The sequence below is a fragment of the Pseudoliparis swirei genome, chromosome 21, assembly GCF_029220125.1.
Source record: "Pseudoliparis swirei isolate HS2019 ecotype Mariana Trench chromosome 21, NWPU_hadal_v1, whole genome shotgun sequence".
Taxonomy (NCBI): Eukaryota; Metazoa; Chordata; class Actinopteri; order Perciformes; family Liparidae; genus Pseudoliparis; species Pseudoliparis swirei.
In genome coordinates this window covers 7,888,027-7,914,933 of record NC_079408.1, presented here as the reverse complement: position 1 = coordinate 7,914,933, position 26,907 = coordinate 7,888,027, and the positions used below count along the sequence as shown (strand labels likewise).

At 44.5% G+C, this 26,907-nt stretch overlaps 1 protein-coding gene across 1 annotated transcript in view; it reads right to left on the bottom strand.

The window, feature by feature from the left end:
• The window catches only part of pcxb (pyruvate carboxylase b), a 243,198-nt gene that overhangs the window by 145,128 nt on the left and 71,163 nt on the right, over positions 1-26,907 (bottom strand). Inside the window, exon 11 of the mRNA XM_056442436.1 lies at positions 23,414-23,576. Coding sequence (XP_056298411.1) covers positions 23,414-23,576 — 163 coding nt within the window. The remainder of the gene's footprint in view (positions 1-23,413; positions 23,577-26,907) is intronic.

Sequence of the window (26,907 nt, the reverse complement as noted above, 5' to 3'; positions counted from 1 at the left end):
AATATTTTAGTGCGTTAATCGCGGCCAAATTAATCGCATAGATTAACGTGTTAACGCTAACAGCCCTAATTTCAACACAATTGTGTTTTCCACAAGATGAATTAGAATCATTTTGGTGCTTTGCTTATCATCCAGCTCCATTAACGAATGAAAAAATTAATTTGCCCAATAATTTGCTGCATAAGCATTGCAATTGTGTGAATAATTCAGGTTTAAATGGCCACAGAGCCGAATCACACATGCACAGAAGCTCTCGCGTGGCGGTAGCTTCTTAGACTTGCTCAAATGGAACTGCCTGACATCTGTTATACACCGGGTGGCACGTTATCCTCCGTGTCACATGTCCGAGGCAGTCATTTGGACTTTCTAGCAGTGAGCCTTGTGCGATATTAAAGGAATGTATTTTTTATTTTATTTTTCCTTCTGCACCTGGCATTCCTTGCCCTCCGGCGGATCCCTTTGCCGTAGCTCCGGCTCGTCTCCCCTCGTCCTCCCTTCAGGCTCGCCTAAAAGTTCAAACCATCTTCTAACTTCCATCAGCGCTGCAAAGTCACTCCCTATCTTCCTCGCGGGGACGCAAAACATTTCTGCAGGCTACCGCTCTTCCTCGTCTTACCCTAGAAGTGCTGTCTCTTTAACGGTTTTTAAATGATCATTTCCTGTCAGCTCTTTAAACTACCTGTTGCGTCCAAGTCTTAAATATTACAACATGTGGATCCAGCTGCCAAATTACTTATTTAATTTTGTAATATACGGTGTCACGTCAAAAATGTACATGCGATTGCATTGAAACACTTTTGATGATGAATGGAGCTGCAGTGGAGCCGGGTTATAACACATACACACACACACACACACAGACACACACACACACCCAAGCCTCCACAATCTATATGCATGTGTGAACCCATTTAGGGTATTGGTGAATGTTTAACATAAAGAATGATTACACCCCCCTGACGCTCTGCATATAAATCATCTATAATAACCATCGTGTATGTAGAGACATAAATCCTATTATATCAATGAAACTCAGAAAGCCATTATTTAAGGTCTTCTAATTAGAATATGTAACGGTCCACGTTGTTGTAAACAAAATAAGATTATTAACACCAATGGCATCTTAATGTTGGTACAGTATAACAAACATATAAAAGTGCTGCTCTCAAGGTCAATTTAAGCCATTCCTTTAATTATAACTCACATTGCTTAATGGTCCGACGCCAACAGCCAGTTTTCATAACAAAATTAAAAAGCTTACATTCTACATTTAATTTCCATAAACGTTGATTTTTTTTCCAACTGAAAATTATTAATTGTATTGTAAATATGGTTACACGGAAATAAATTGTCTAATTATGCCACTGGATTGCGTGTGAGCATTTTACAATAAGTTATGCGCATTTTCTGCTTGATGGATGTTGCTGATATTGGAGCAATTTTCAGAATTCATAAACGAGGATGAGTATAAAGTGTAAAGCAGAAAAGCATGAACTTAAAATGACATTGTGAACAAATACTCCTGCCGTAGCTAGACCCAGAGGTCGAGACACATCTGCAGGTATAGGGGACACCATCGAAAGACGCAATCAACACATTCACCTCGGGTTGAAGGTCAGACGCTGCTACATCAATGAATCATAAACGAATCAATTAAATGGGACATCTGGGGGTAACTTCACCCAAACTCACCCTTCACTCCCGCTCTCACACTCTTTCACACACACGCAGGGCCGTAAACACGCCCAGGGCTGAGATGACGCGTGGTATCCTTCCTCCCGCCGCTCGCTGCCATCGCTCTCCATGCAACTTCTCCTCTTCCTCCTCCCTCTCTCCAGTACATACGAAATATCCGTTTCTCGCTAAGTAGGTCACTCTACCTCCACTGCTCCCTCTCTCCGAGTCTCGCTTCCCTTCCTTCGCTGCACCATATTTATTCTCCTTGCACGTCCCTGCCAGCTTTCCCTTCCTACCTACTTCATGTTCTGTCTTTTTGCTGATTGCAATTCCACGATTATTAGCATTATTTAAATGTCGCCATGTATGAAGCCCACAGTTAGAGAAGATAACAGTGGAGCGCTGTGATCTCAATACGAGTTACTTCTCTAATCTAAACTACCGAAGAGGTGCCGGGTTCAGGTGCTGACCTCCTACTTTCTTGCTTGTGTAATTTTAATATGAAGCCTTCATAAATCAGGCCAATATATTGGCATTATACTCCCAATAAAGTATGGGTGCTTCTGATGATGAATTGCAGTTAAAAGCTGCAGTCCCCACATGCAGTTGTAAAATGCTCTTGCAGCATTGGCATTGTGAATGAAATTATAGCTCTAAAAATCTGGGGCGGAGGGGGGGGGGGGGTGTTGGCAGATCTGTGTGCAAACTCATCATATTGCCTTTGGAAAAGCCAATTTAAATACGGAGTGTAGTCTACTGTTGGCTTTTCACTTTTTGATGTCCTATGCGTGTCCCTTTCATTAGCATATTTGTAATCACTCCTTATCTCTGATCTCATTCCTCCTTTTCCAAATGCTCCTCATCCCAAGCGAGGCCTTTTCCTCCCCCTTCGCAGCTGGAACTGTATTTGTATCTGTATCTGGAACAGATTAAGTTGAGGGAGAAATGTAAATGCATCCTCCCATCAGAAGGAGAGCATAAACCGATGCAAGCAACGGTCAAGTAAGAGGACTTTAGGAAAGGGGAAGTAGTAAGTAGTAATAGTAAGAGATAAGGGGCTAAGGCATGGGTCGGTGCAGGTTTGGGGGCAGAAGTGTGTGTGATCCATGTAACCGCTCGCCATCCCCTTCATTAAATCAGAGTGTGTGGGAAGAGGGAGAGCGCAGAGTTCAGAAGCAGGAAACCACTTCTTTCCTTCCTCTCACAAGAGTTATCTTGGGCTTTCAGACGAAATGTAAACCTCTAGATCTATTTTTAAAAAGATTCATGCCCACTCTTGGGTTTCACCTCATAGCATGTGAAGGAGAACGATAAAGAACATAAAGAACATGACAGTCGGGCCGGCAAGGCGGATAATGGCAGCCGACACAAAACTAATGCATGATGAGGCCGAGCTCCATTGAGTCTCCATGTGTTTACCAGCAATGCAGTTGACACACAACTAAAATGCACGCTCAATTATGATTCAAGGGTAACATATTTTCTTTCAGACCTAACGATAACAAACAAACTTTATTTAAACAAATGATCACGGTTGCACAAAAACCCCACGGAAAAAATTTAGCATTCAAATATCGGCTAAAGTGTCTAGTTCCTCCGTAGGATGGAAATATAAGTCATCATTAACAAAAGGAGGGGTGATTTTGCAGCTTCAGCACATATTTCTGTGATGTAAGTAACAAAGCTATTCTTGCAATCGAACCTTGAGACAAAAAAACTTTATATTTCCCATCATATCAGTTTGGCCTACTGTTAAAAACACTCAGAAGACCTGACGAATCATCAGAATATATTGAAAGACATTTTCTTGTCCATGTATAGATAAACTAATTAAGATGTGACAAAAGCAGAGGTAATATTTTGTCAAGTATTCCTGTTCCTCCGTCTCTCCTTTTCCTCTTTCAATTTTTAAAAGTCTCTTTATTTACATTTTGCTTCATCACTGCTCTTGTGTCCTCAGGTACCTCAGGCTTCATCCCTCTTAATCCTCCCTCATCTAACTCTTTACACTTTCTTTGTCTCTCATCCACCAGCTGTTGGTGAGTTCCAGCTGTTTCTCTGCCTCAGTTTCACCTCCACCGTGCCCTTCGTGGGTCTCCACACACATCCAGCTCAAACTCAGCCTCAACCCTCTCGCCCTGCATGTTGCTCATATGTAAACACAGCAGTCATAAACACCCTTTCATACATCCCCTCTGCTCCATTCCAAAATGATGTTCCTTCTCCTCTCAATCCATCTCAAACACCACCCCCCCACACACTCCTCCCATTCCTGACCTCTTTAAAAAAAGATGCAAAAGCGGCCTATCCACTTGAAAGTGGATGGCATTACACGTACGCTGCATTATATTTATAAATATGCATGCAGCCCAATTAATTTTAGAGCCGTCTAATTTTTTACTCATGACCATTCTGCTCCCTCCGCTCGAACACACACACACACACACTACAAAGTGGGTTAAATTAATGAGCTACATTCTTTTTTTCTTATCAGTGAAACTAATGAATTAGTTTGTGAGGGATAATAGGAAACTGGATATGGATGATGTGATGGATAAGTGCGCTTGTGTGAACGTAAAGCTGTGTGGCTGTGTGTGTGGCGAGGTCCGTGTCCTTGTGCGTTAGCGTGTCTCTTTATTCTCTAACAAGGACAAAAGCACTTTGATCATCATGCCAGAGCCTTGATCTACCGCTGCAGTAATGCATCATCGCCATCTCTGCCTCCTTACTTCGGGTCCCGCCCGTTCATCCCAATGTTTTCCTTCTTTCTCGTTATCCCGCTGTGTCATGGGAACATTGTGTGATGTATATTACAGGTATGTGTTTATTTCATGTGTGCATGAACAAAGAAAACTGTCTGTCAGGTGGGCCTAGAAAAAACAATCAAACATCAATTTCTACTATGTAGTTAAATATTTAACATGTATTCCAACACTGACATAATAAAGACATCTTCAAAAGATATATATACGTATATATATACACATATATACATATAAAATCACACTAAAATCATGCGTGGATGTAAAACCCTTCCGGCACAGTTATCCTCATTACCCCTTCCTCCCTGTATGCTATCCATTATTCATCCTTCCCATCTTCGTGTCCCTCTCTTTATCTTCCGTCTGACACTATCGTGGTGCTCGTCGTTGTTGTTGTCGTTGTTGCCATAAGTGTAGCTTTAGAATTGTTTTTCGTCGTATTTTTTGCAACCTCAGCCTGTACTTATATTTTAAAAGCATGTTTTACATCAGCTGACAACTGGAAACAATGTCCCTGGCCCTGGAGCCTTCACTCATTAAAACCTAATACCCGTGTTAGGTGGGGGAACACTAAACTAAACGCAGCGAGCCTCTGACACCCCGAGAGCCCGCCTCCTTGAAACATGCTGCAGCTCTTCGTTGGGTGGATGTTGACTCTCTCCCAGGGGGCCGGCTCATAAAACACACTGCTGCTGCGCCAATATACTCGCACGCTCATCTCATCAAGACTTCCATTGAGTCAATTTATTCTGCGACAGCTTCAGACAAACCTAGAATCAGGGCCGACTCAGCGACCACGGCGCCGCGCTGCAAGCTCGATGGAGATTCATGATGCCAGGTTCAATTCAATTGATTCGACTCCAGAAGGCTGGACTGCATGAAGTCCGTCCAATAAGATTGTTCTATTTAGTTATGGCTGCCATTTCTCCACTGAATAGATCAGGGAAAGTGAATTGTGTGCGTCTCTCATTAAACCCTTCTGATGCGGATTTGACTGGGACGCAAGGAGAAAAAGGTTGAGGTTAAAGAAATGATCATTAATTACCATCAATAACTGATCATTGACATCTTGCAGCGTCCTTATAAGCTGCTTTCTCTAACTCTGCACTAATACTCAAGTAGTAAATCTACCTGTAGCATGGACATTTTTTAAAATACTATCCACAAGAAATGGTCTGAATTACGAAAAAACTAAAAAGCACACAGCTTTATTTAGATATGAGAACAATACATTTGTACAACATCATTATCACAGAGGGTGTGTGATTAAAAGCACAAGAACGATACTCGGTCAAACTCGGGGGTCAAATACGTACGATAGAACCCAAACCTCACGATGACGCACAAAAGGGGAAGTTGTGGTGCTTCTGGTGAAGGTGATGATGTAACCGCCTGTATTGCCACATGCCCGTGGATTACAAGAGTAACATCCTCGAGTCAGTTCATCGTGTTCAGTCACTTTTTCACACGATCGGTTGATCTCCATTTTGTCGTGTTTACTGCAACACAAGTTCTTCTCCTCTTGTCAAACTCCCCGCATCCCTCCCACGGACATTTTAACTTCTGGTGTCTCCTTTTAAAAATATCAAGTTATCTCCAGTATCGACCCCCCGAGGCTCGGGATCTTTAAAATATATTAGCATTCCTGTTGCATTGGAACCCAAAATGAGTAACTGTATTCGCCGGCCCCCCGGGGGCTCAGGCTGATTGTCCTCAAACTGCATCGCCAGCAGGGGAGAATGATACATTTGGCGTGGAAATGGCCGCATGTTGCCGCGTCATGCATTAGCGTCAAGCATTAGCTTCAAGCATTAGCTTCAAACATTAGCCCGACATCGTGACATCCACTCTGGCTTCCAGTGCCCCCCAAAAAGTGGCGGCTCGTCCTCGTTGCGTTGCTTGGCTGCTCTCCGCTTAAGCCAACGCTGCACCGACCGTGACATTTGTATTGAGCGTTGACCTTCAATAAAAGGCGTACTAGTTATGAAGACTGTAATTAGAGGAAAAGCTTATCAACCCGCTATACTTTTGTCCAGAAAGCCCAAAATCTGTCCTAATTCTCAGGTCTCCTCCATCACTCGGGTTACTACTCCTGCCAACCTCTCCCAGATCACTCACTTGTTTTTCATTTTCTGCTCACTCCATCCTCATCTTGCTCCTCCATCCCCCCCAAAAAGTATAAAATACAGACTTCTTTTCTTCTTCCTGCTGGCCATCCCAGTATCTTAACTCCAGCAACCTGACCTTTTGTTGTTACTGGAAAGCATTGTACGGCCCTGGTGAGGTTTACTTCCTGCTCGTCCTCCGCTGCCACTTCTCTATCCCTTGTTTCATCCCCCTTTTTGGTCTTTTATTGTCCTGCTCTCGACGCTGTCTTTGTGACATTTGGACAAACTTTTAAACTTACTCACCCCTAAAATATCTCCTTCTATGGCTCCTATGCCTTTCTTTCCTATCTCTTACTTCCTCCTTCACAAGCGCTTTGTGACACACCACCGGGTGTTTTTCTCCTTTTGCTCAAGTCGTTTCCTTACTTGCTGCCTGCTTCTCTTGATTCCTTGCTCGGCTATTGATATATATATTTTTTTATCATTATTATCTTCATTTTTACTTCCTGCTGGTCACTACTCCTGCTCCCCTTCTCGCATCCTTCCTTCAAGCCCCATCACAGATCTTATTTCTCTAGATTCAGCTCTTTCTTCATCCCTCTCAGGTATTCCCTGCTTCTCAGTTAATAAAAAAAGATTGACCGACATGGTGACACTTTTCCTTAAATTACCAGATGACCAACGGTAGCTGCTTTGGTCCTTTGTAACGTTATTGGCCACAGTGTAGAGCAGTAAACATATCTCCTCAGCAGTAATAATGTAAGTCACGTAGTGTCGCTTCTGGCTGGCCTCAAACTAATAAAGCTGTGCGTGTCAAACTATTTTCATCTCATCACTATAAGTCTGGTACTTTACGTGCAGAATCACCGTCTACTTCGTCTCATATTGACCTCCAACTGGCTCGTAAGGAAGAGTAGTATATTACTACTCAATCAGAACTGTCCAGAGACCCCGCTGGTTATGCTTGTATAATAGCAGCCTAGGTACTGGGAGTTACTAGTGCATGAATTAAACTTCAACACCTGGAATGGAAAAGACTGAGTGAAGAAGCAGAAGCAACGATGTGGTCATAGGAGAAACACAGAAAGATGTCTACGCTTACTGAAGTAGTGCCTGTGCACACTGATAAGAAGAAAGGTTCAATATTCTGTCATGAATGAATCAGAGGAACACCGCTTCACTCAACATTCACCGTCAGATCAGGGATTAATAACCTGGTTACAAACATCGATTTACTTTAGTTTTTTTTCTTAATGTCTAATTTAATATGCTTGCTATGTTTTATATGTAAGATATTGTTTATATTGTTTGCTTTAATGATTTGAACATTTGTTTTGTTGATGCTGACCTTTTACTGCGTTTTCTCTTCCAATCGGCTGTCCTTCTCTTCTCCTCGTCTTTGACAATAAGAGAAAATAGCAAGTGAAGAAAATAAAGTAAGCACTAAAAGAGGAACGCGCCCGAGTGATGAAAGAGTGGCATTGGCCGACGTGTGGACGTTACGCTTGTATCCTCTTTTCATCATTATAATTGGAATGCCTTTGGGGGTCTGGGGGTTGGACAAAACCAGCATTTTAAAGTCATCGGTTGTAGAAGATGGGCATTTTTACCTTTTGTTCTACCCTTCAGTGTCCATCATCCTTCCTGCAACTCTCTCCTTCCCATCTCATCCCTCTGTTACTCATTCATCAGGAGCTTAATCCCTCCTTTCTCTGCCTTCAATACCCATCATGAAAAAAATAAACAGCAATTTGCAAACGATTGAATTAATCCCCGTATTCCATGTCACTCTCCCGACTCCTCTGCTTCCTCTCTCAACCCTGTCTCCGGCCAAATACCTTTATGTAATTCTCGTTTGCTTTGCCAGATCTGTTGAGGAAAAGTAAATGCCGCGCTGGAAACTGTGAAGAAAGTGTGACAAGTCACGGAGAAAAGGTCAGTCGAAAAGCACAAAGCCCGGGAGATTGTGGTGTGTGGTTAAATATGGGAGAAGCCACAGTCCCAACTCATTCTTCAAGGTGGAGTTGACTTTTTAAATATCTTTTTCCCGAACCTTTACCAAGTGCTGTGAGTTGCCTGAACACAACACGGATGAAATACACCGACGGCGGGGAATGTTTGCAGATAAATTCAACATTAATGGTAATAAAAAAAATGGGAAAGGGGGCTGCATTACATTTCCTATAAAATGTATTTGCATAATTTCAAAGAGATAAAGTTGTCTCTTGTTACCGCCATCCTTCTTTTCTCCTACCTCCCCCCCCCCCCCCACACACACACACACACACAAACACTACCCCGTTTGGGACACATGTCGCTAATTAACACCATCAACGTTGCCTGGTTGCCACGGGGACTGGACGCAACTGTTGGCGGCACAACGGTAAACAAATAGAATGTGTCATGAATGACAATAGGCGTGCACACACACACACACACACGCGCATTCACACACAGACATACACACACAGACAAATACTTGGCCGGGGAATTTAGACTCACACCCAAACAAAGCCACACAAGCACGAGTGTGATATTGAGACACATGCACAAACACACACACAGGCTTTGAGTGTCGCAGCATCGGCTTGCCATGTCTGGGGATACGGGATGATTAATCGCACTCTACAGATGGCCACACCGGGGAGAGAAAGGGAGAAGAGGAAAGCTGTCCTCTCTGTCTCTCAGCATTCGTCGATCTCTCTCTCTCTCTTCCTCTCTCTCCCTCCCTCTCTCAGCTGACCCTTACTCCTCTGTCTCTCCCTGTAGAATGTTAGATTTATGAGTGGCTCTCAGAGAGCCTTGCCAAGGTGTCGACACGGCCCGCATTAATTACATTCAGTCTCCCCATCTAGCCAAATGTCTTCTTTTTAAAAAAAATGAATTTAACAAAAACACCCGCAGGCCGACATGCACTTTCCGATCGAGGGTCTCAGCCCCCATCGTGCTCATACGCAGAGATTATTAAACAATCTTCTGTATTTATGTGTTACTTCCCACATCGTGAACACAAGCGCACTAAACTTGATTCAGCGCCGTCCTTTACACACAACCCCGCTGAACCTGCGAGGCCGGAGTATCCGACCTGAGCGGGATAATGAAGGCGACGGCCCCAAAGGGAGCGACGAGTCGAATTTAACGCAGAGTCACCCCCGTCTGCACTCCGTCATTTAGACGTGGAATGAGACAAAAGGTGCACTGCAGCCATTTCTAAATGTTTTCTTTAAAGCGTAGTGAGGGTCCGTTTCTTTTGTTAACAAGAGAGGATAAAAGCCTTTCAAACATACGGGTTCAAATAGAAGGTGCCGCTCGGGGAAACCTCCATTTCTAGTGATGTGGACACTGGTTGGAGACGCGTCTTAGCTTTGTGAAAGGAAAGATACAATCCCCTTCTCCACAGTGCTGTGCACCATCACACCAGACCCCACCGGGCACACCACCGAGACATCCCGCGGACTTTACTTGAGCTCGAGGCTTACATGCTACTGAGGGAGCTCGGGTGTCTTGAGATTTTGCTTCCCCATAATAAAGCAAAGGTCAAAGGAAATTGTATTGAAGTATAATGCCACTGCTGAGGTGCTCGTCCCCCCCGCTGAGCTGGTTTCAAAGAGGCTATATATAGTGGGGAGAGGTGCAGGGAGGGGGATCATGAGTGATTCAGAGACCCGCCTTGTTCGTGCAGGGCGGGCTGCAAGCCGGACTGAGCCCCGAAGATGGATATTCATATCCTGGAATGAAACTTGTTTTGAATTCATGCCTTGTTGTGACACCTGATAACAAAATAATTTTGTTGAATAATTATAAACATGACAAGATATGTGTTGTTCCTCACTCCCACCTTTGGATCTACACCAATACATTTGAAAACCTTGAATGACCAACTAGCCAATGAGAGTTGTTCACCTGTTGTGTGTTAATAATAAAGATGTACCTGTCTTTGCCCGTTTCAGTCTTTGACCATCTTGACTCGGATGAAGCCACGTTCGCCCGTTTGCACAGTTAAAGTCCTTTAATTCCTTTATTTTCACTCACAAATGATTTGGTCGTATCAACTAACGAAACAACAACTTCTGTCAAGTTATTTACGAGTTCGATGCCTGTTTAGCTGTGAAGCTGCTGCAATGCATTCTATTCTTTTTCACGTGGATTTGCAATCGTGGAAAATACCTGTCTGAGCCGGAAGCGAGGCGGGGAGCAGGCCGGGAAAGGCAGAGACGCGAATGTGAAAGGGAGCTAATGGGCACGATATGGAGATGGGATACAAATGGTGCCGCCGTCGGGCTGCAGCCCAAAAAAAAAACATGGAGCCGTTTGTTCAGGATGACGACGACGTTTCGATTTCGGGGATGAATTCCGGTCTCGTTCGCAGGCTGTCGGGCGAACTTGAAACTTCAATACTCTCCCCACTTAATCGAGCACTAAGTTCAACCGTTATTTGACTGGATAATGAAAACAAAGTGTGATGCCGTGTAAACGTGAAAGCTATTCAAACATGTGTTTGGAGGGACCTCATATTTCGTCAGTCAACCGATGGGCGGGAACGCTAATTGATTTTCGAGCTTCCATCCATCTGGTGTCAACAGGTGAGTTCATTACGGATCTGACATTATAAACGCGTGATCGATGGTTCTGTGAGCGCAGAGAGCCGAGGCATAACACACACAGATACGCCTCACACACTCGAGTGAGACGAGCACACAGCTGGGTCTGCTGTACATCTCATTAAATGTCACAGGCTTTTATACGGCGCGTATGGATTAGACGGCTTTAGTCAAGATCCAATTATCCCTCGATTGATAATGTTCCCCGCTAATTTTGTTACTGTTTTTTTTTTTACCCAGCCGTGAAAGTAGTGGCTGTATTCCTACCCGAAATCCCCGGCTGCTGCTTTTATGCCCGCTCAAAATTCGACACCAATAAAAGATTGGTGGTTGTCGTCGAGTCCAGGAGCCGAGACTGACGGCGTCGAAATTAATATGCAGCAGCGGCCCGCTCACTTTCCAATTTCCTTCATCCGTTCTTCAGTTTATTTAATTCCATCAGATGTTCATACTCTCGGCTACATTTATTTCATTTTCCTCTGAAGAGATCAAGTCAGCTTCTTGTAAAACCTTTAACATAAGCACATCTTTTTGTAATTGATTTGCTTTTGAATCACTCCGTTACTCGGCTCTCCGGAACAGGAAGTGAAAACACGTAGCACACGTAGAACCATTGCTGTGGTCGACTGTGTCTGTTTTGTTGCATCTTTTTTCGTCTATCTCTGCATGTCGTTTCACCACAATGAAATAAGAAAATGATCAAAAAGGACAGACTCCTTTAGTTCTCTCCTTAATAAAGGGTTCACCAAAACCCCTGATCCCCCTTCTTCCCTCCACCTGTCGCCCACCCCCCTCCCCCATGTGCTGCTTATGTTTACCCCCCTGTCACCACCCCAGAGTCAAATTTGCTTCTCAGAGTAACACGTGTCCCTCTTTCCTCTGTCCAAATACTCGCTGCAACTGCTTCCTCCTCCTCGTCCCTCGCTCTCCGTATCCTTTCCGATTGGTTTCCTTCTCCTGCGGGTGTTGCATCGAAAAACAGACGATATCTCGGGGCGGGTGGAGGAGCGTCTCTCTATAGTGCGAGCCAACTGTCACACACCAAATGTGACATGTGACCAAACCTGGACGGAGAGCTGCACATCGGCAACAGAAGAATTCACTCGCGAATGCCCACAGACACACAAATGCAAACACCCCGTCAGGTCGGAAGTGCACGTGTGACAGAACTCGACACACACTGACACGCTACCATGTGTGTGTGTGTCTCTCTCTCTCTCTCTCTCTACCTCTCTCTCTCTCTACCTCTCTCTCTCTCTCTCTCTCTCTACCTCTCTCTCTCTCTACCTTGCTCTCTACCTCTCTCTCTACCTCTCTCTCTCTACCTCTCTCTCTCTCTACCCCTCTACCTCTACCCCTCTACCTCTACCTCTCTCTACCTCTCTCTACCTCTACCTCTCTCTCTCTATCTCTCTCTCTCTCTACCTCTATCTCTCTCTACCTCTCTACCTCTACCTCTCTCTACCTCTCTCTCTCTACCTCTACCTCTCTCTCTCTACCTCTACCTACCTCTCTCTCAACCTCTCTACCTCTCTCGACCTCTCTCTCTACCTCTACCTACCTCTCTCTCTACCTCTACCTCTCTCTCTCTACCTCTCTCGACCTCTCTCTCTCCACCTCTCTCTCTCCACCTCTCTCTCTCCACCTCTCTACCTCTCTCTCCACCTCTCTACCCCTCTCTCTACCTCTCTCTCCACCTCTCTACCTCTCTCTCCCCATGTCTGTCTGGCCTTTCCTTTCATCTCTGCCTTCACTCTTCAGAGGGCTCTTCATTTTACTGTTTGTGGCTATGTAGGACGAGCGCGCTGAAACCTCTTAGACATACTCTGCGAGTCAAAAAGCAAAGAAATAAAAAAAATAAACAGAGGGAGAGATGAGATGAAAAGAGATGCCCTCTCCCAACTCCCCAAAAAGAAAGTGTAAAATGAACCAGATGAGAGCTGGAATAAAGATGAGCGGGGAAAGCCGTCGAGGAAACGCGGCGGTCAGGAGGGGGAGACAATGGAAATGTGCACGGTGGCGAAGAAGAGCGGGTGATGAAGATGTAGATGTAGGAGAGACGGCAAGGTTGACACAAAACGCCTGCAGGACAGATGATGCTCAGAGAAGGAGATTAGGAGGAGGTTGGGTCAGGATTCCTGCTTCGACAGGTCAAACTGTTCACTCAACTCATTCACGGAGGTTCTCCTGTCGCGTCCTGGAAAGAACCGCCGACAGAGGACGCCTCCCGCATGATAATACGCCGTCATATTAATAGCTCAGACTTTTTACAATGGTCGCAGTGAGAATAGGCCAGGAGGTCCTCCTGGTTGTTAACATGCAGAAGACCGCTTGTCTGACAGTCCAGCTGACCAATCACGGGTAACAATTAAAAGTGATGACTTTGCCGAAGAAGATGAGGTCAGATTCATCTCGCGATTGGGCTTTCTTCCTGCGTTGCCTTGGCAACGGAGGGTCGGAGATGGTAAAATCCACGTCAGGAGGGACGACTTGAAAGGAGCCAACTCGCTTGGTTTACTGGGACAAAGTACCGCCGTGCCACATTTGGCAAGGGGTGCTATTCTGTGTTGGGATTTTACAGAAGTATCCGACAGTATTTAATTTGACAAAAAAACATTAATAACAGTAAAGCCTTCCCTAAGGATTCCTCTTGTTCTGAAAGCAATGCTCATTTGATACGGAGAACGACTACAGTCCATGTTGAACTTCTCTCTCTCCCTTTATGTTGAAAAGCCTTTGAAGGAGTGTGATACACAACATAATGCAGTAAAATGACATTTTTAATTAGAGCCAATAAACTATGTTCCTGAAAACTGAAAGAATATGTTTCTACTTTCTAAGTTCAGGTTCGTCTCATAGAGAGATGATTTAATTTCATCTAAATTAGGCCAGCCATATAAAACACTGCAGCATGACTTTGTAATTTATCAGGTAGGACTTGAAACGGTTGTCAAAAACACAGCTTTGCCCTGAGAAAGAGGCACATCTGGGTTTAAATGTTTATTTTTACTTTGAGAAAAACAACTGCAGAAAATGAGATCATTTTAAGAACATGCTGGATTGAATGCGGGATCCAGTTGCTCCTTCCTGACAGCCATTTTTGGGGGCGCACACGTACATGCACGCGCACACACAAGATAATTGTTCCTAAAATAAGCACAGACATTTTGCACACTGTGCGCAAAAAAATGGTGAGTCACCTTCAGTAATGTACAAGGGACCAGATTAAAACTGACAGACACTGCAGACATGGGGAATCACTCATATAGGCATACAGTAGTCTAATGTTAACACATTTGGGCATTTATTCCTGCATAATACACACACACACACACACACACACACACAGATAAACACATGGAAGATTGGTAAGCAAACAACTGGAGAAAAAGAAAATAATTACAGAATGAAGAGAAAAATACAAACATGAACCCTGGAGATACTCTGCCAGACAGAGAGAGATGCTTTAGATAGAGAGAGGGATGGATGGAAAAGAGGGAGGAGGGAGACAAAACCATGGAGGAAATGACATCAAGGGGTTTGGAAGGGAGAGAGAGAGACAGACAAATAAGACAGTGTTAGCAAAGGAAAGAAGGAGGCATATTGTGAAAAGAGGAAACAGGGGACCAGGTGAAAAATAAGGAGGAGGAAGAGAAGGAAGGAATGCGATTTTAAAATAAACAAGTTAGGGAGGGGCAGCAGGGAGGAGAAGTGGACTAAGAAGTGACAAATAAGAAGAAGATTTCCATGGAGAGCCACAGAAGAAAGAGGGGTGAAGGATGTAAGAAGGGAAGACAATAGGGGATGTACAAATAAATGAAGAGGAGAGGGGCACCGAGAAAGAAAAGGACAGAACAAGAGGGTTAAAATTAGATGAGGGGGGAGAAAGCAGAAAGTGAAGGGAGACCCGCAAAAACAAATCAGCAACACGAGAGAGCGGCGAGAGAGAGAGAGAAAAGGAAAAAGAAAAGCAGAAAGAACAAGAGAGGCAGGAGTCGAGGAGGGGGGAGAGAATAGGAAGGGGACAACGAGGAGAACAGGGTGGAAGGAGACGTGGCAAGAAATATGAAGCCCCGAAAACAAATCAACTAACGGAGCAGAGGGAGGAGCGCAACGCGACAGAGGGTACACAAGGGGGAGGAGAGGAATGACAGAGGGAGAAAAGAGCGAAGAATAACCAGAAAGAGAGGCGCAAAGTATGAAATGGAAGAGGTGAGATGGGAAGGAGATGGCAAGCGAACAGACAGAGTGAAAACAGAAGGAGGAATGATAAATGAGGAGGAGATGGAGGAGGGGATCGGATGTGGAAAAACAACAGAAATGACGGGAATATTAAACTGGAGGAGGCGCGTCGACAGCGGGGACATTCAATTATGGACACACACACACACGTATGCGCACATGCATGTTCTGGACACCTGGATGTAAAGTTCAGCCCACACACACACACACTGTGTGGGCTTAAAGTAGAGGACGTATGGAAGTGGAAACGACCTTCAGGATGTTACTCATGAGCACTGAAGTTACAACGGTGACGGTTTGCAACCAAAATACTCGACAAAATACGCACGTTGAAAGAAAAAACGGTTTGTTCTTCAAATGTGACCTAAATAAAACGCCAACTCCAATTATGTGAAGGGAGAGCAGCGTCACGGTAAATAAGCTCAAAATAAAGAAGAAGATGTTTACCGTCACGCTCCTGTTGCACATATCCAAGAGAAATGGCTTCTACCCGTTACATAATGTCACCAGTTATTAGGTTGAAGGGATTACGGTGATCATCTGAAGTCCCAGTGCTACATGTCGGGACTAAGTCACAGAGCTCGGACTAAGCTGGGTTAGAATACGACTCTCTCGCTGCTTTTCATTTGTATTCGTGCTTCATTCTCAAACTTCTCTTTCCTCTCAAACAATGACGTCTGAGTGTTGGAGTTCTGCTTGAAAATCAGGAAACTAATTTGCTCCATTTGGCTTTTCTATTCAATAATAACCCGTGAGATGCAGCCATCCGTTCACGATTCATTTGGCAACAGACTCATTTCTGCAGAAATGATGTAAATTGAACTCAATTATGAAAAGAGAGAAGAAGAAAAAACAGGTAGCCGTTACGACTCTCGTAATTGGGAGATCTATATCACTGTAAGTGAATGAAGATGGAGTCAAATAAATGATCCCAGAAATCTATTCCGTGGATCGTCTGGGACAGTTTCCGGATTTCCTTCGCGACGCGTCTGGCCGGGCGTTTCAGAGTGTGGCCGTGCATGTTTCCCCCACATTCAATACGCTTTAGTCTTTGAATGACGATGGATTTAACGTTTCAGCACCTGGTTGATCTGCAGGAACAGCGTGGACAAGTGGCTGTATTGACCCATGTGTGCACATCGAGACAAGAAGCCAAAAACCTCAAACAACAAACATCCCTCAGCACTTTCCAATGCCAGACATGTGGGATTAAAACGTTTCTGACTCCATTGTATTAGCAACGACTTCTGTGCAGCAGGATATATTATTGGTATTGATTTTTGTCTGGCTGTTTTGATAAATGCAAATGACAGGACTGCACACGGGGAGCGGGGGCGTGACGGCGAGGCATCAGAGGGAAAGAAGGTGAAGCAGTAATTGGACAACGCCACCGAATGCATGAGCGGAGAACTGCGTGGAGGGGGCACTAATGGAGGGGAGGGAGGAATAGAAATGTCACTCCATAAAATATTGGGTTAATTTGAGCCTATAATTACCATGGCGATGAGGGGCAGCGGGGAACATTGTATCGCACTCAGAAAATAGATGATATTTGACCGGAGATTATGTGGGAAAAGAAGAGAAGAAAAAAAACACACACCAGGATGGAAACGCACAGTTACACACACACACACACACACACACAGCTGGAGTAAGTCAGCTCATGTTGCAAGTGTTCTCCATGCATGACCCCTCAAGGTCAAAAGGTGATTTATTTGGAAATGACACCCGGTACCACAGTGTGTGCGTGTGCACCCGCAGGTTCTGGTGTTCAAACACCTGGTCAGGGGTCCTGGGTGTTAGCAGAGTTAACAAGGTGGCATGTGTGCATGTGTGTGTGTGTCTGTGTGTGACCCACATGATCTCTAAATTCTAGATTTCTCATTTCTTCCTATTTGTCACACGTCACAAGTTTTAGTGTGCGTAGACTGCTGTAGCGCGGTTCATTTGGTTCAGATTTTTTTTAAAGGTGGGTGGGGGGGGTTCATGCACAACACTAGCTTTTGTTTTTTACAAACCAGCCAAGAAGTTGAATACAGTCATGGAAACACATTTGGTTTGGGTGGTCACTGATACAGGGGGACATTTTTTTTCTTCAATTGTGGATAAATAATTAAGTTGTTGATTGTGGAATTTCAAACGTTCAGGAAGTCAGGAGACGTGAAAATGAACTGACCCAGGAGAGAAAGAGTGGGGAAGAAACATAAATAAGGTGAGGAAGATGAAAGGAGACATGATGGGAATGTTGAAAGACGCAGAGAGGACGAGATCAATGAAGGGACGGGTGGATGGAGAGAAATATCTGGAAGTAAGGTGTTTGAAAAATGAGACGTGAGGCGGAAAGGGCACCAGTGGCTTTGGAGAGGAAAAAGGAGAGGTTTCGTAGGATGGATAGGAAAAGAGGAGACGGACAGATGGAAATGTGAAAAGAGATTGATGGACGGATCAGCAGAAGACCAAAGTGAGATCACTGGTCTCAGTTAAAGACAAAGACGAATCGTCTTCCTCCTTCCCTTTACTTCCATATAGCACGACTATCACACTGCCCGTGTGTTTTGTTGATTCCTGCAGCGTACAACAAAAGCCATATTTCTCTCTCTTTACTTTACAGGGGTAACGTGATTTTGGGCTTCGGTAAATTGTCTTTATCGTCCACTTATCGCTGCGCGGGAGTGAAAAGGCTTTTCCGCCGGTGCTCGTTGGAATCCGCTTCACACCCCGACAAGCCAAACTGATCACAGCGCTTACGCGCCGAGAGGTTGGCGGATGCACTGAATGCGATGAGTGTCTGCCGAAGACAAATAGATCAAAAATACAAAATGTCAAGGTGCCGCTTTAATACTCCCCCACCTCTCCTCCCCTGCTTGCTTGAAGCACGTAGTCCATCCCTCGCTGTCGTCCCGTCGACAGGGCCGCCGCCGCCCTTCTGCTATGGCATCCATCACTCCTCATCCCCTTCTCCCTTGTCCTCCCTTGCTCCACACCTCCGTCTTATTGCTTTCCCTCGATGGACCCCTGCTCCTTTACCGAAACATGTACCCAGCCGCGCTCACACGCCGAAGCGTCGACGTCTCGTTAATCAGAGTTTCACCGACATGCGGTCGCGACACCAAAAGGAATTAAAGCAAAAGAGGTTTGTTCTCTTTAAAGGAAAATGCAGACAGATTAGCAAAGGCTTAAATGTGCTTTTCATTCACAGCTGTGGCGCGATAACAAAATACTAGTTATTTACGAGTCGACATATTCCATTGTGGTTACGCCATCTTCCTCCAGTGTTTTACCAGACTGTGTTTTGCTCCCACAGCAGCAGCGAAGCTTTCACTCAAGGAGCTGCCAATTAAAAACTACTCTTCCATCCTGCTTCACAGTCTTGTATGAACCTGTGATTAATGTGAGAATTTACAGAGATTTCTTGGGAGTTTTTCCTGATCCGATGTGAGGTCCGGGGACAGGGATGTCGTGTGTGTAAAGAGACACATTTGTAATTTGTGGTAATGGGCTATACGAAATAAACTGAATTGAATTGAAAGAATCCTGTGCCTGTGATTGTTCTGGTGGCCCATTATTGATGCAAAGTTTTTTAACTACGGCGCATCTGTTATTCGTTGGCAGACAGATCTGTCCGCCACACGGGGGGGGGGGGGGGGGGGGCAGCGCTGACTGGGCGTGCCAGGGTTGTGTCGGTTGGGGTGCGTTCAGGTTCTGTACTGGAGGGAAGATGAAACACAGTCAGGAAACGGAGTTGAGTAATAATTCCATTACGAGCCGTTCAGATGCCAAACACCTCGCAGTGATTTAGAAAACAATGCGGTATTACTTTACAACCCTCCATGTCGGCACCATAACTGTGCCAATGGTGTGGCCTCATTGAGATAAATGGAGGGAGGGATTTTTAATTCATCCCCCGCCTCCCTGAGTTCTGGTCTAATACTCAACAACGTGCAAAGCTGTGTACATAATGTGGTTTTCTATTTTTTTTACGAATAAAAATGGCTTCCCGAAATATGACAACGGAGCAAACTCCGCGTTGCTGATGAAGACCACCGCAATGTGGATTAGACCTTTAAATAACTGCCGAGTCATGGTTGTTTTTAATAATACGCTCCACTTCTCTTCGGCGCACTCAATTCATCCGGCCTAGTTTGCTCCCGTTGCTCTCCGTCTCCCTTTCTTATACCTGCTTTGGAAGCTCCATTAAAAGAAGATAATGGAAATAGAGGGATTAAAAAGCTCTTATATGCCTGTTCTCTTTATCCATGTCCATGAATAAAGTCAAAGAGATGGACGACAAGGCCTCATTGGATCTTTGCTTCCGTTTCGTCCATCAGTCTGAAGCCTGTTCCTCTCCCTGGAGCTCTTCCACTCCTCCCTCCATTGTTCTCACCTCAAGACCCCGTTTATCATCTCTGCTGCTGCTGCTTTCATTTCTACCAGACGATGGAAATGCTTTCGACGCTCTACATGTGCAGGATGGCCGACCGCAGCATCCCTCAGAGTGCAGCCGCCTTGCCTCACACGTGGGCGCCCCGCTGCGGTCTGATGAATCAGGATCGACTCCGCCTCCAGTCGTCAAAGTAAATCATCAAAGTTGCACCTCGAGTGACCAGAAGTCCGACGCTTGACGACTGTCCCGCCGCTCACCTTTTACTGCGTCGCTCAGCCGCGGCCCTCGGGTAATAATGTATTCATCTGGCCCTCGGTGCGCCTTTTTTCCCCTCCCGGCTTTTCCGTGTAGATTGTGTTTTGCTTCATTCATATTGCATGCTAATGGCGTGAGGAGGGAGGAGGGGGGGGGGGGCTGTCGCTCTGCTGACACGTTTCATAGCTCAGCTGCGCGGCTAAAGAGCGTGGGAGGGCAGAGAAAAAGAGGGGAGGTGGGGAAGAGAGATGGGATGAGATGATTGAGAAAGGAGAGTGAGATGGGAACGTGTGGAAGAGGGGGAGAAAGTACATTATTTGAATATGAACGGTATAGTTGGGAGGGAAGAATCGAGTGATGCTAGCGGAGCTGAAGTGAGGAAATATGGGGTGAAAACACGGCGTAAAGCCCTTTAAATAGAAAAGTCACAAGCTATTCCACTGCAGCTCCGCTCATATTTGTTCATAAAGGAGTATACAGCGCCAGCAGCTATTTTCACATGGACTAATAATGCCCCCCCCCCCCCGAAATGTGGTCCATTCATCAGGTTAATGTTCAAATAAAACATTTGGTCTGATCACCAAGTCACATAATGGGGTTAATGAACTAAAATAACTATGCCCTGGGGGATCAATTAATGAAGTCAAATGCAAATGGAATGAATCTGTGTGCACAACAGAACCATTTGTTTCCCTCCCTCGCTCAGAACCGAGAGACAGATGATTTGTTTGATTGGAAAAGCCGCCGGTGCACCTCGAATCCAATCACAGCCAAGGACTCCAACAGCATCGTCGCCTGGCAGCAATGGCCGTATTCTATTCACGGCATCCATCACAAGCCATAAGGTGGGAAAAGGCATGAAAACCAAAGGGTCTCTTTGAAAATTTATCGATTGCCAATTGCAGTGAAGTTGTATAATATCAGCTTCCCTGGGCTGCTTGTTCATTGCAGATTTCTGACGGTGTGTGCAAAACAATGTTGTGTTTCTTCGTTGGCTTTTTCTTTCATCGCATCTGCACTGTTAAAGAATTAATTTCACTTTTTTTCTTCCCCTCAAGCAGAATCCTCCAACATTCATCAGAGCCTCGGCTCCGGACCAAACATAACTCAGCCATAGCCGCCGAGCCCCAAGGCTTTTTACGCACTGCGCTCTGCCGAGGTCAAAATTATCATTATCTCTCCACAATATATTGAGCACACGTCTTGATTTGTTTTCTTTCGGATAAATGACCTCTACGCTCTCATTTACCCTTGTTTTAGTGCCAATTGTGTCGTTTCAAACTGGCTTTCATTACCGTTTAAGTATTTGTCAAGCACTCTGACGAAAAAAAAGCTTAAAGAGAGTGCGCAAAAAGAAACACCTTTAAGGAGGAGCAGAATGGCGGATGAGAGGAGGGGAATAAAGCAAGAGGACCGAGGAGGCTCCGAGGTAAAGGGCAAAAGGATCCAACATCCAGGGATCGGAGCTCATCGACGGAAGAGAGACTTAAAGAGACGCAATGAGACGTGTGGACACACAGAGCACTCGTATGAGGACGTTTGTGTCCTCTCCTGAGTGAGCGCTGCGAGAGGAAACCCCTGGTCCTCACACGGACACGCCGAATCCCACCAGACGAAGCGTTTACAAGATGGACAGATCTATAAACTCTATACAAATAAATGCCCTCGTGAGGGTGAATACTGAATGTTGAGCGGCTCCAGGGTGTCCATTCATTCCTGATTTGTCGTCACCATTCTCAGTTACTGAGCATTACATGGGAAATAAATACATGTACTAATAATGTATTATTTATAAACTGCGAGAAGTTACACTGCCCATTTTAACTCACTGATATTATCTATCATATTTACAGTCCCCTCGATACTATTATCATAAACTCTTGATATTAATTGGGGCAAAAGGACATGGCTGATAGCGAGCTTGTCTTGTGGTTAAACACATTGGGTATTAACCCTCAGGCTACCAGAGAAACTTTAGATTTTGGTTGCAAAGAATAAATAAAAAGGGGGTCTTAACTTCTATGTTCTTTGGCAAGTTGCCGATTACTTCTCGACAATGGGCACCTCGTCGGGCGTTGGCCCTCACATACACAGCCCACAGATAAAGAGGAACACACTCATCTGGTCACACATACAGAATGAACACGGGGAAATCACGTCGGCCCACTCGCAGAGCTCAAATGGAAATGTGCGTTTATAATTACAGCCATGAAAGCTACTGTATGGGACAATGTGACAGACCTATAATTCAAGCACAGCGTGATCTCTGCAGCTGTGAACACATGGTGGGACGAGGACTTTCTGTTATCTCTCATTACCATGAGGATTTCTTTGTTATAACCCTGAATGGAAGGAGACGATAGAACTATAAATACCGCAGAGAATCAACCCTTTGCTTCGAGAACGTTTCTCCTGGTTGTGAGGGTCTGATAGGCAACCGAACAGAACCGAGCTCTGGAGGCCCGTCACACACGTCTGTATGCTGCACAGAGCATACATGTCACTGGGAAGAGGACAGGAAGACTTTGAGACACATTGTACATGATTAGAAGAGCGATGACGTTGTCTTAACCCTCCTGTTACCTTTAGGGTCAATTTGACCCCATTCAATGTTTAATGTCGGTGTTCTTTGGGGTCAATTTGACCCCAGGCTGTTTTTCACTGTGTCAAACATATAAGAAATATCAACTTTTTTATATATTTAAAGGGCTATTTAGGTAGTCAACAAACAAACATAAAGTACCTCACACTTAAACTTGGGAAACAATATTAATTCTAATATTTTTCTGGAGGTTTTAATTGCTGGGGTCAAATTGACCCCCGAGGTTAAATTTGTCAGTAAATATAAAGGTAACAGGAGGGTTAAGAGCTTAATGTGGCATAGTACCACTCTGAAACTGGACAGGACCTCAGTCTGGAGGAAGCGTGGGTCAAGAATGTGTTCCATGCACCAGCTCACTGAGGGGACCAAAGGGATCCGAGCATGTGGTTTCACAATGCTTAGAAGTTAAATTGGAAATCGATTGATTGGCTAATCACTTACAAAAGCAGTTATACGCGTGTCTACTCGGCGTTGTCCATGTGCTTGCCTTCAGCTATGCCCGATCACATTCTTGTTGCAGTCTGAATGTTTGACGTGGAGCATTGACCTGTAATCCCAAAACCACAGGGCTGCACGTTTGGCATGACGCGGCAATAAAAACAAAACTCTATAAAAGGAATCACGGCTCGATCACTGCGAGTAGTCTCTTTCGTCACACTTCAAATCAAACTGGACTTCGAAACTACTTGTAGACTTGAGGAATCATGTCCGCCTGCAGACTTTCTCCAGACTCTGTGAGCGGCGTGTCAGGAGGGGAAGTGTGTCTGCACGATGACGCCTACCTCAATCCTCCCGGTGTCTGGCTGGAAGCCTCTGGCCGGGTCCTCGGTCGTCACTCTGCACTGGATCGCGCAGCCGTTCACCCGGATATTTTCCTGCTTGAGGCCCAGTTCTGGCAGGCTGCGGCCCTCACACACATGCAGCTGGGCATGCACCAGGTCCACGCTATTAGAGAGGGAGAGAGAGGCGATGAGGCGAATAAATTGATTGAAGCCCGGAACATGGTGTGATTAGCCCTTAATTTCCCTTGATGTCACTGTGGAGAATTTGTTGTTTCTGCTTCGAAAAAGGTGTAAAGATCAGTGAGTCCATTCATCCAATATAAACATATTTAGCTTTCCTTGGCATCGAATCAGAACGAGGAGGCTGTGGGTCTGCAGTGGATGTGAGGATTTCTTTTCTTCCCGGCGCTGCTCATTTGAACAAATGAATCTGCGACGCGTGACACGAAAACAATCCCTCTTGGATACCTCTTAAGAGCAAAAACAAAGTTGATTAAAACTAAACGTGGTTACAATGTGATGAGTCTGAAACAATGCCCCCTGGGAAAGCCAGCAGAATACAAAGTATACAGTACTATACATAAAACAACTCACAAATAAGCAAGGTGTGCGTCAGCATTGAGAATCTCAATCTACCAGATCAGAGGATATGTAAAACAAAAAAGCAAAACACCTGTGTCACTGGTCTTAAAGAGTAACAGTGTTGTTGGAATTACCTTAAACTGGCTTTCATTATCATTTAATTATTTGTAAAGCACTTTACTTTAGTGACATCATTTAGGCCTAAAAAAAGCTAATAAGGATTATAGAAAAGAAAGAAGAAAGGCAGAGGATGATAGCGACGAAGAGGAGGTGGCTGCTGTACAGGGGATGAACTAATAAATGAGCATCCCAGCATTCGTTTGATTAGAGATCAGCGCGTGAGGAAAAATGTGTTGAGAAGTTCTCTCTCCTGGAATGTTTATGGGGGGGTAATCTAATCCTGCTGGGTTACGTGAAAAGGTCACAAACCAATGACTTGATGTTTATGGCCAAACCCAAATGGTCAACTTCCTCTTTGATCAGAAAACAGAGGGACTCTGGAATGTTTGCATCTCTACGCGGTGTATAAAGAGGAGGCGATTTAACCAGGAAGGCAGCAGATACCCTACCGTTCAAAAGTTTGGGGTCATCCAGACAATTTCGTGTCTTCCATGAAAACTCACTTTTATTTATCAAATGATTTGAAAATTGAATAGAAAATATAGTCAAGATATTGACAAGGTTAGAAATAATGATTAATATTTGAAGTATTAATTTTGTTCTTCAAACTTCAAGCTCAAAGGAAGGCCAGTTGTCTAGCTTATATCACCAGCATAACTGTTTTCAGCTGTGCTAACATAATTGCACAAGGGTTTTCTAATCAGACATTAGTCTTCTAAGGCGATTAGCAAACACAATGTACCATTAGAACACTGGAGTGATAGTTGATGGAAATGGGCCTCTATACACCAATGGAGATATTTCATTAGAAATCAGACGTTTCCACCTAGAATAGTCATTTACCACATTAACAATGTATAGTGTGTATTTTTGATTAATGTTATCTTTATTGAAAAAACAGTGCTTTTCTTTGAAAAATAAAGACATTTCTAAGTGACCCCAAACTTTTGAACGCTAGTGTATTTCTGACAGTCTTGAGAGAAGGCTCAGGGATTCTGCTCAATCAGCTGAATGTTTTCATGACTCGTTTGTATTTAGCGCTTGGTTGATTACTTGTAAACTTGTTACTATAATAAAGTGTTGTGGGTCAACCATGCTTAAACTACTTTGGATTTCTCACAAGGTGAAGGAACACTAATTTCCACCACATGCTCAACGCACGCGGCCCGAGGACACGCGTGGCGCAGAAGCTCCGCCTCAAGACGCGTGTCAGTCAAACGTGATCAAATAAACCAAAGAATGCCATCTGCAAAACCTGGGATATGAAAATCAATATTTGCATCCAAAAGTGAGGAAAACAAACCGATATTGGTTGCTTTATCCATCTTTATTACGTCTAAAAAGTTAATAAAACTGGCAATTAAAAAGTAAAATACACTGTCACACCAGCTCTAACATACATTCACAGATAGTCACACAAAACATTCCCAGGAAACACAGACAACACAAACACCCATACAAACAGGATTACATTATGCTCATTATTATACAGCAATTACCGGATATTAGAAAGAATTTAAATAAGAGGGACATAGAGCAGATATTTTTCCTCTATTTCAACCAGTTGTAACCTCATCTGTATGCATTTATTTAAATGTGAAGCATCGAAGGACACTCGCTGGGTTTACGCTTCATGACCTTCCACAATCAGAACACACAGCCCGAAACGTACGAGAGCACTTTGTCATCGTTGTTTTCTGGGCACATTGTCAATGCCGAAAGAGGGCGGGGACATAATTCCTTAAAGGGCTGCACGCAATCCGCTGGAGATCATGAACACACTGGAGAGCAGTGGAAGGAGGAACAGGAGGCACAACTATTAGGAAACAAGCTCGGGTTTTGGACACCGTCTTGGCTTCCGTCTCCTTAATGTCTCAATTAGCTGGTATCCACATTCTGGACAAACAGAAGGACAATTATGCATCAGCCTGGTGTGAAATGTGTCGCTGGAATAAGCGGATCCGGCCTTGATAACTCGGCGCGGCGGCGCTAACGTCATGTTTGCCGTTACACTTTCACGAATATGTTGTTTTTTGTTGTTGTTGTCATGTTGTTTTAATTGGACAGCTCTGCTCGCATCCTCAAATAATAAAGGACGCAACCAGATGAGTCATATTATGAGCGATGTCCCCAAGAGCAGTTCTGGAAACGATTCTCAGTTTCCCAGCACGTATTGTTTCATTCGGATGCCAGCTTGTTTCCAGACTGAGATTAGTTCCTTGTCTGTGTGGGGTCCAACACATCGTCGGCCCCCCGAGGCTACGGCCCTTTAAGGACACTGCATGGGCCTCGTGTGTGAAGTGTTCTGTTGCCAAGAGATATATGTTTGAGGATTATCAATTACCATTCCCTCATGCAATTAATCTGTCTTTTAGATTATTTCATTTGACACAAAACACGTTCATTTGGTCTCCAGTTGGGTCGCACTGCTGCGTCATGACATTGCACCTTGAACTTTGACCCTCCAGCTCACATGTACCCGAACAGGCTTGCCAACTTATTTTGTTATTGCTTATTGTTACCTTCGCATTGAAAATGCGGAAGGTTATGTTTTGATCGCCGTGTATTTATTTATTTATTTATTTGTATGCGTGTTATTCACATAACAAAAAAAGTTTAAAACCCAATCGCATTAAAATTTGGTGGGATGATTGGTTATTATCCGGGGGCCATTTGATTAGATTTTGGGATCGATCGGGTCAAAGGTCAAGGTCATGAAAAGGTCAAAATCTTCTTTGGTGATGATTGCTTATTATCCGGGGCGGGATCGATCGGGTCAAAGGTCAAGGTCA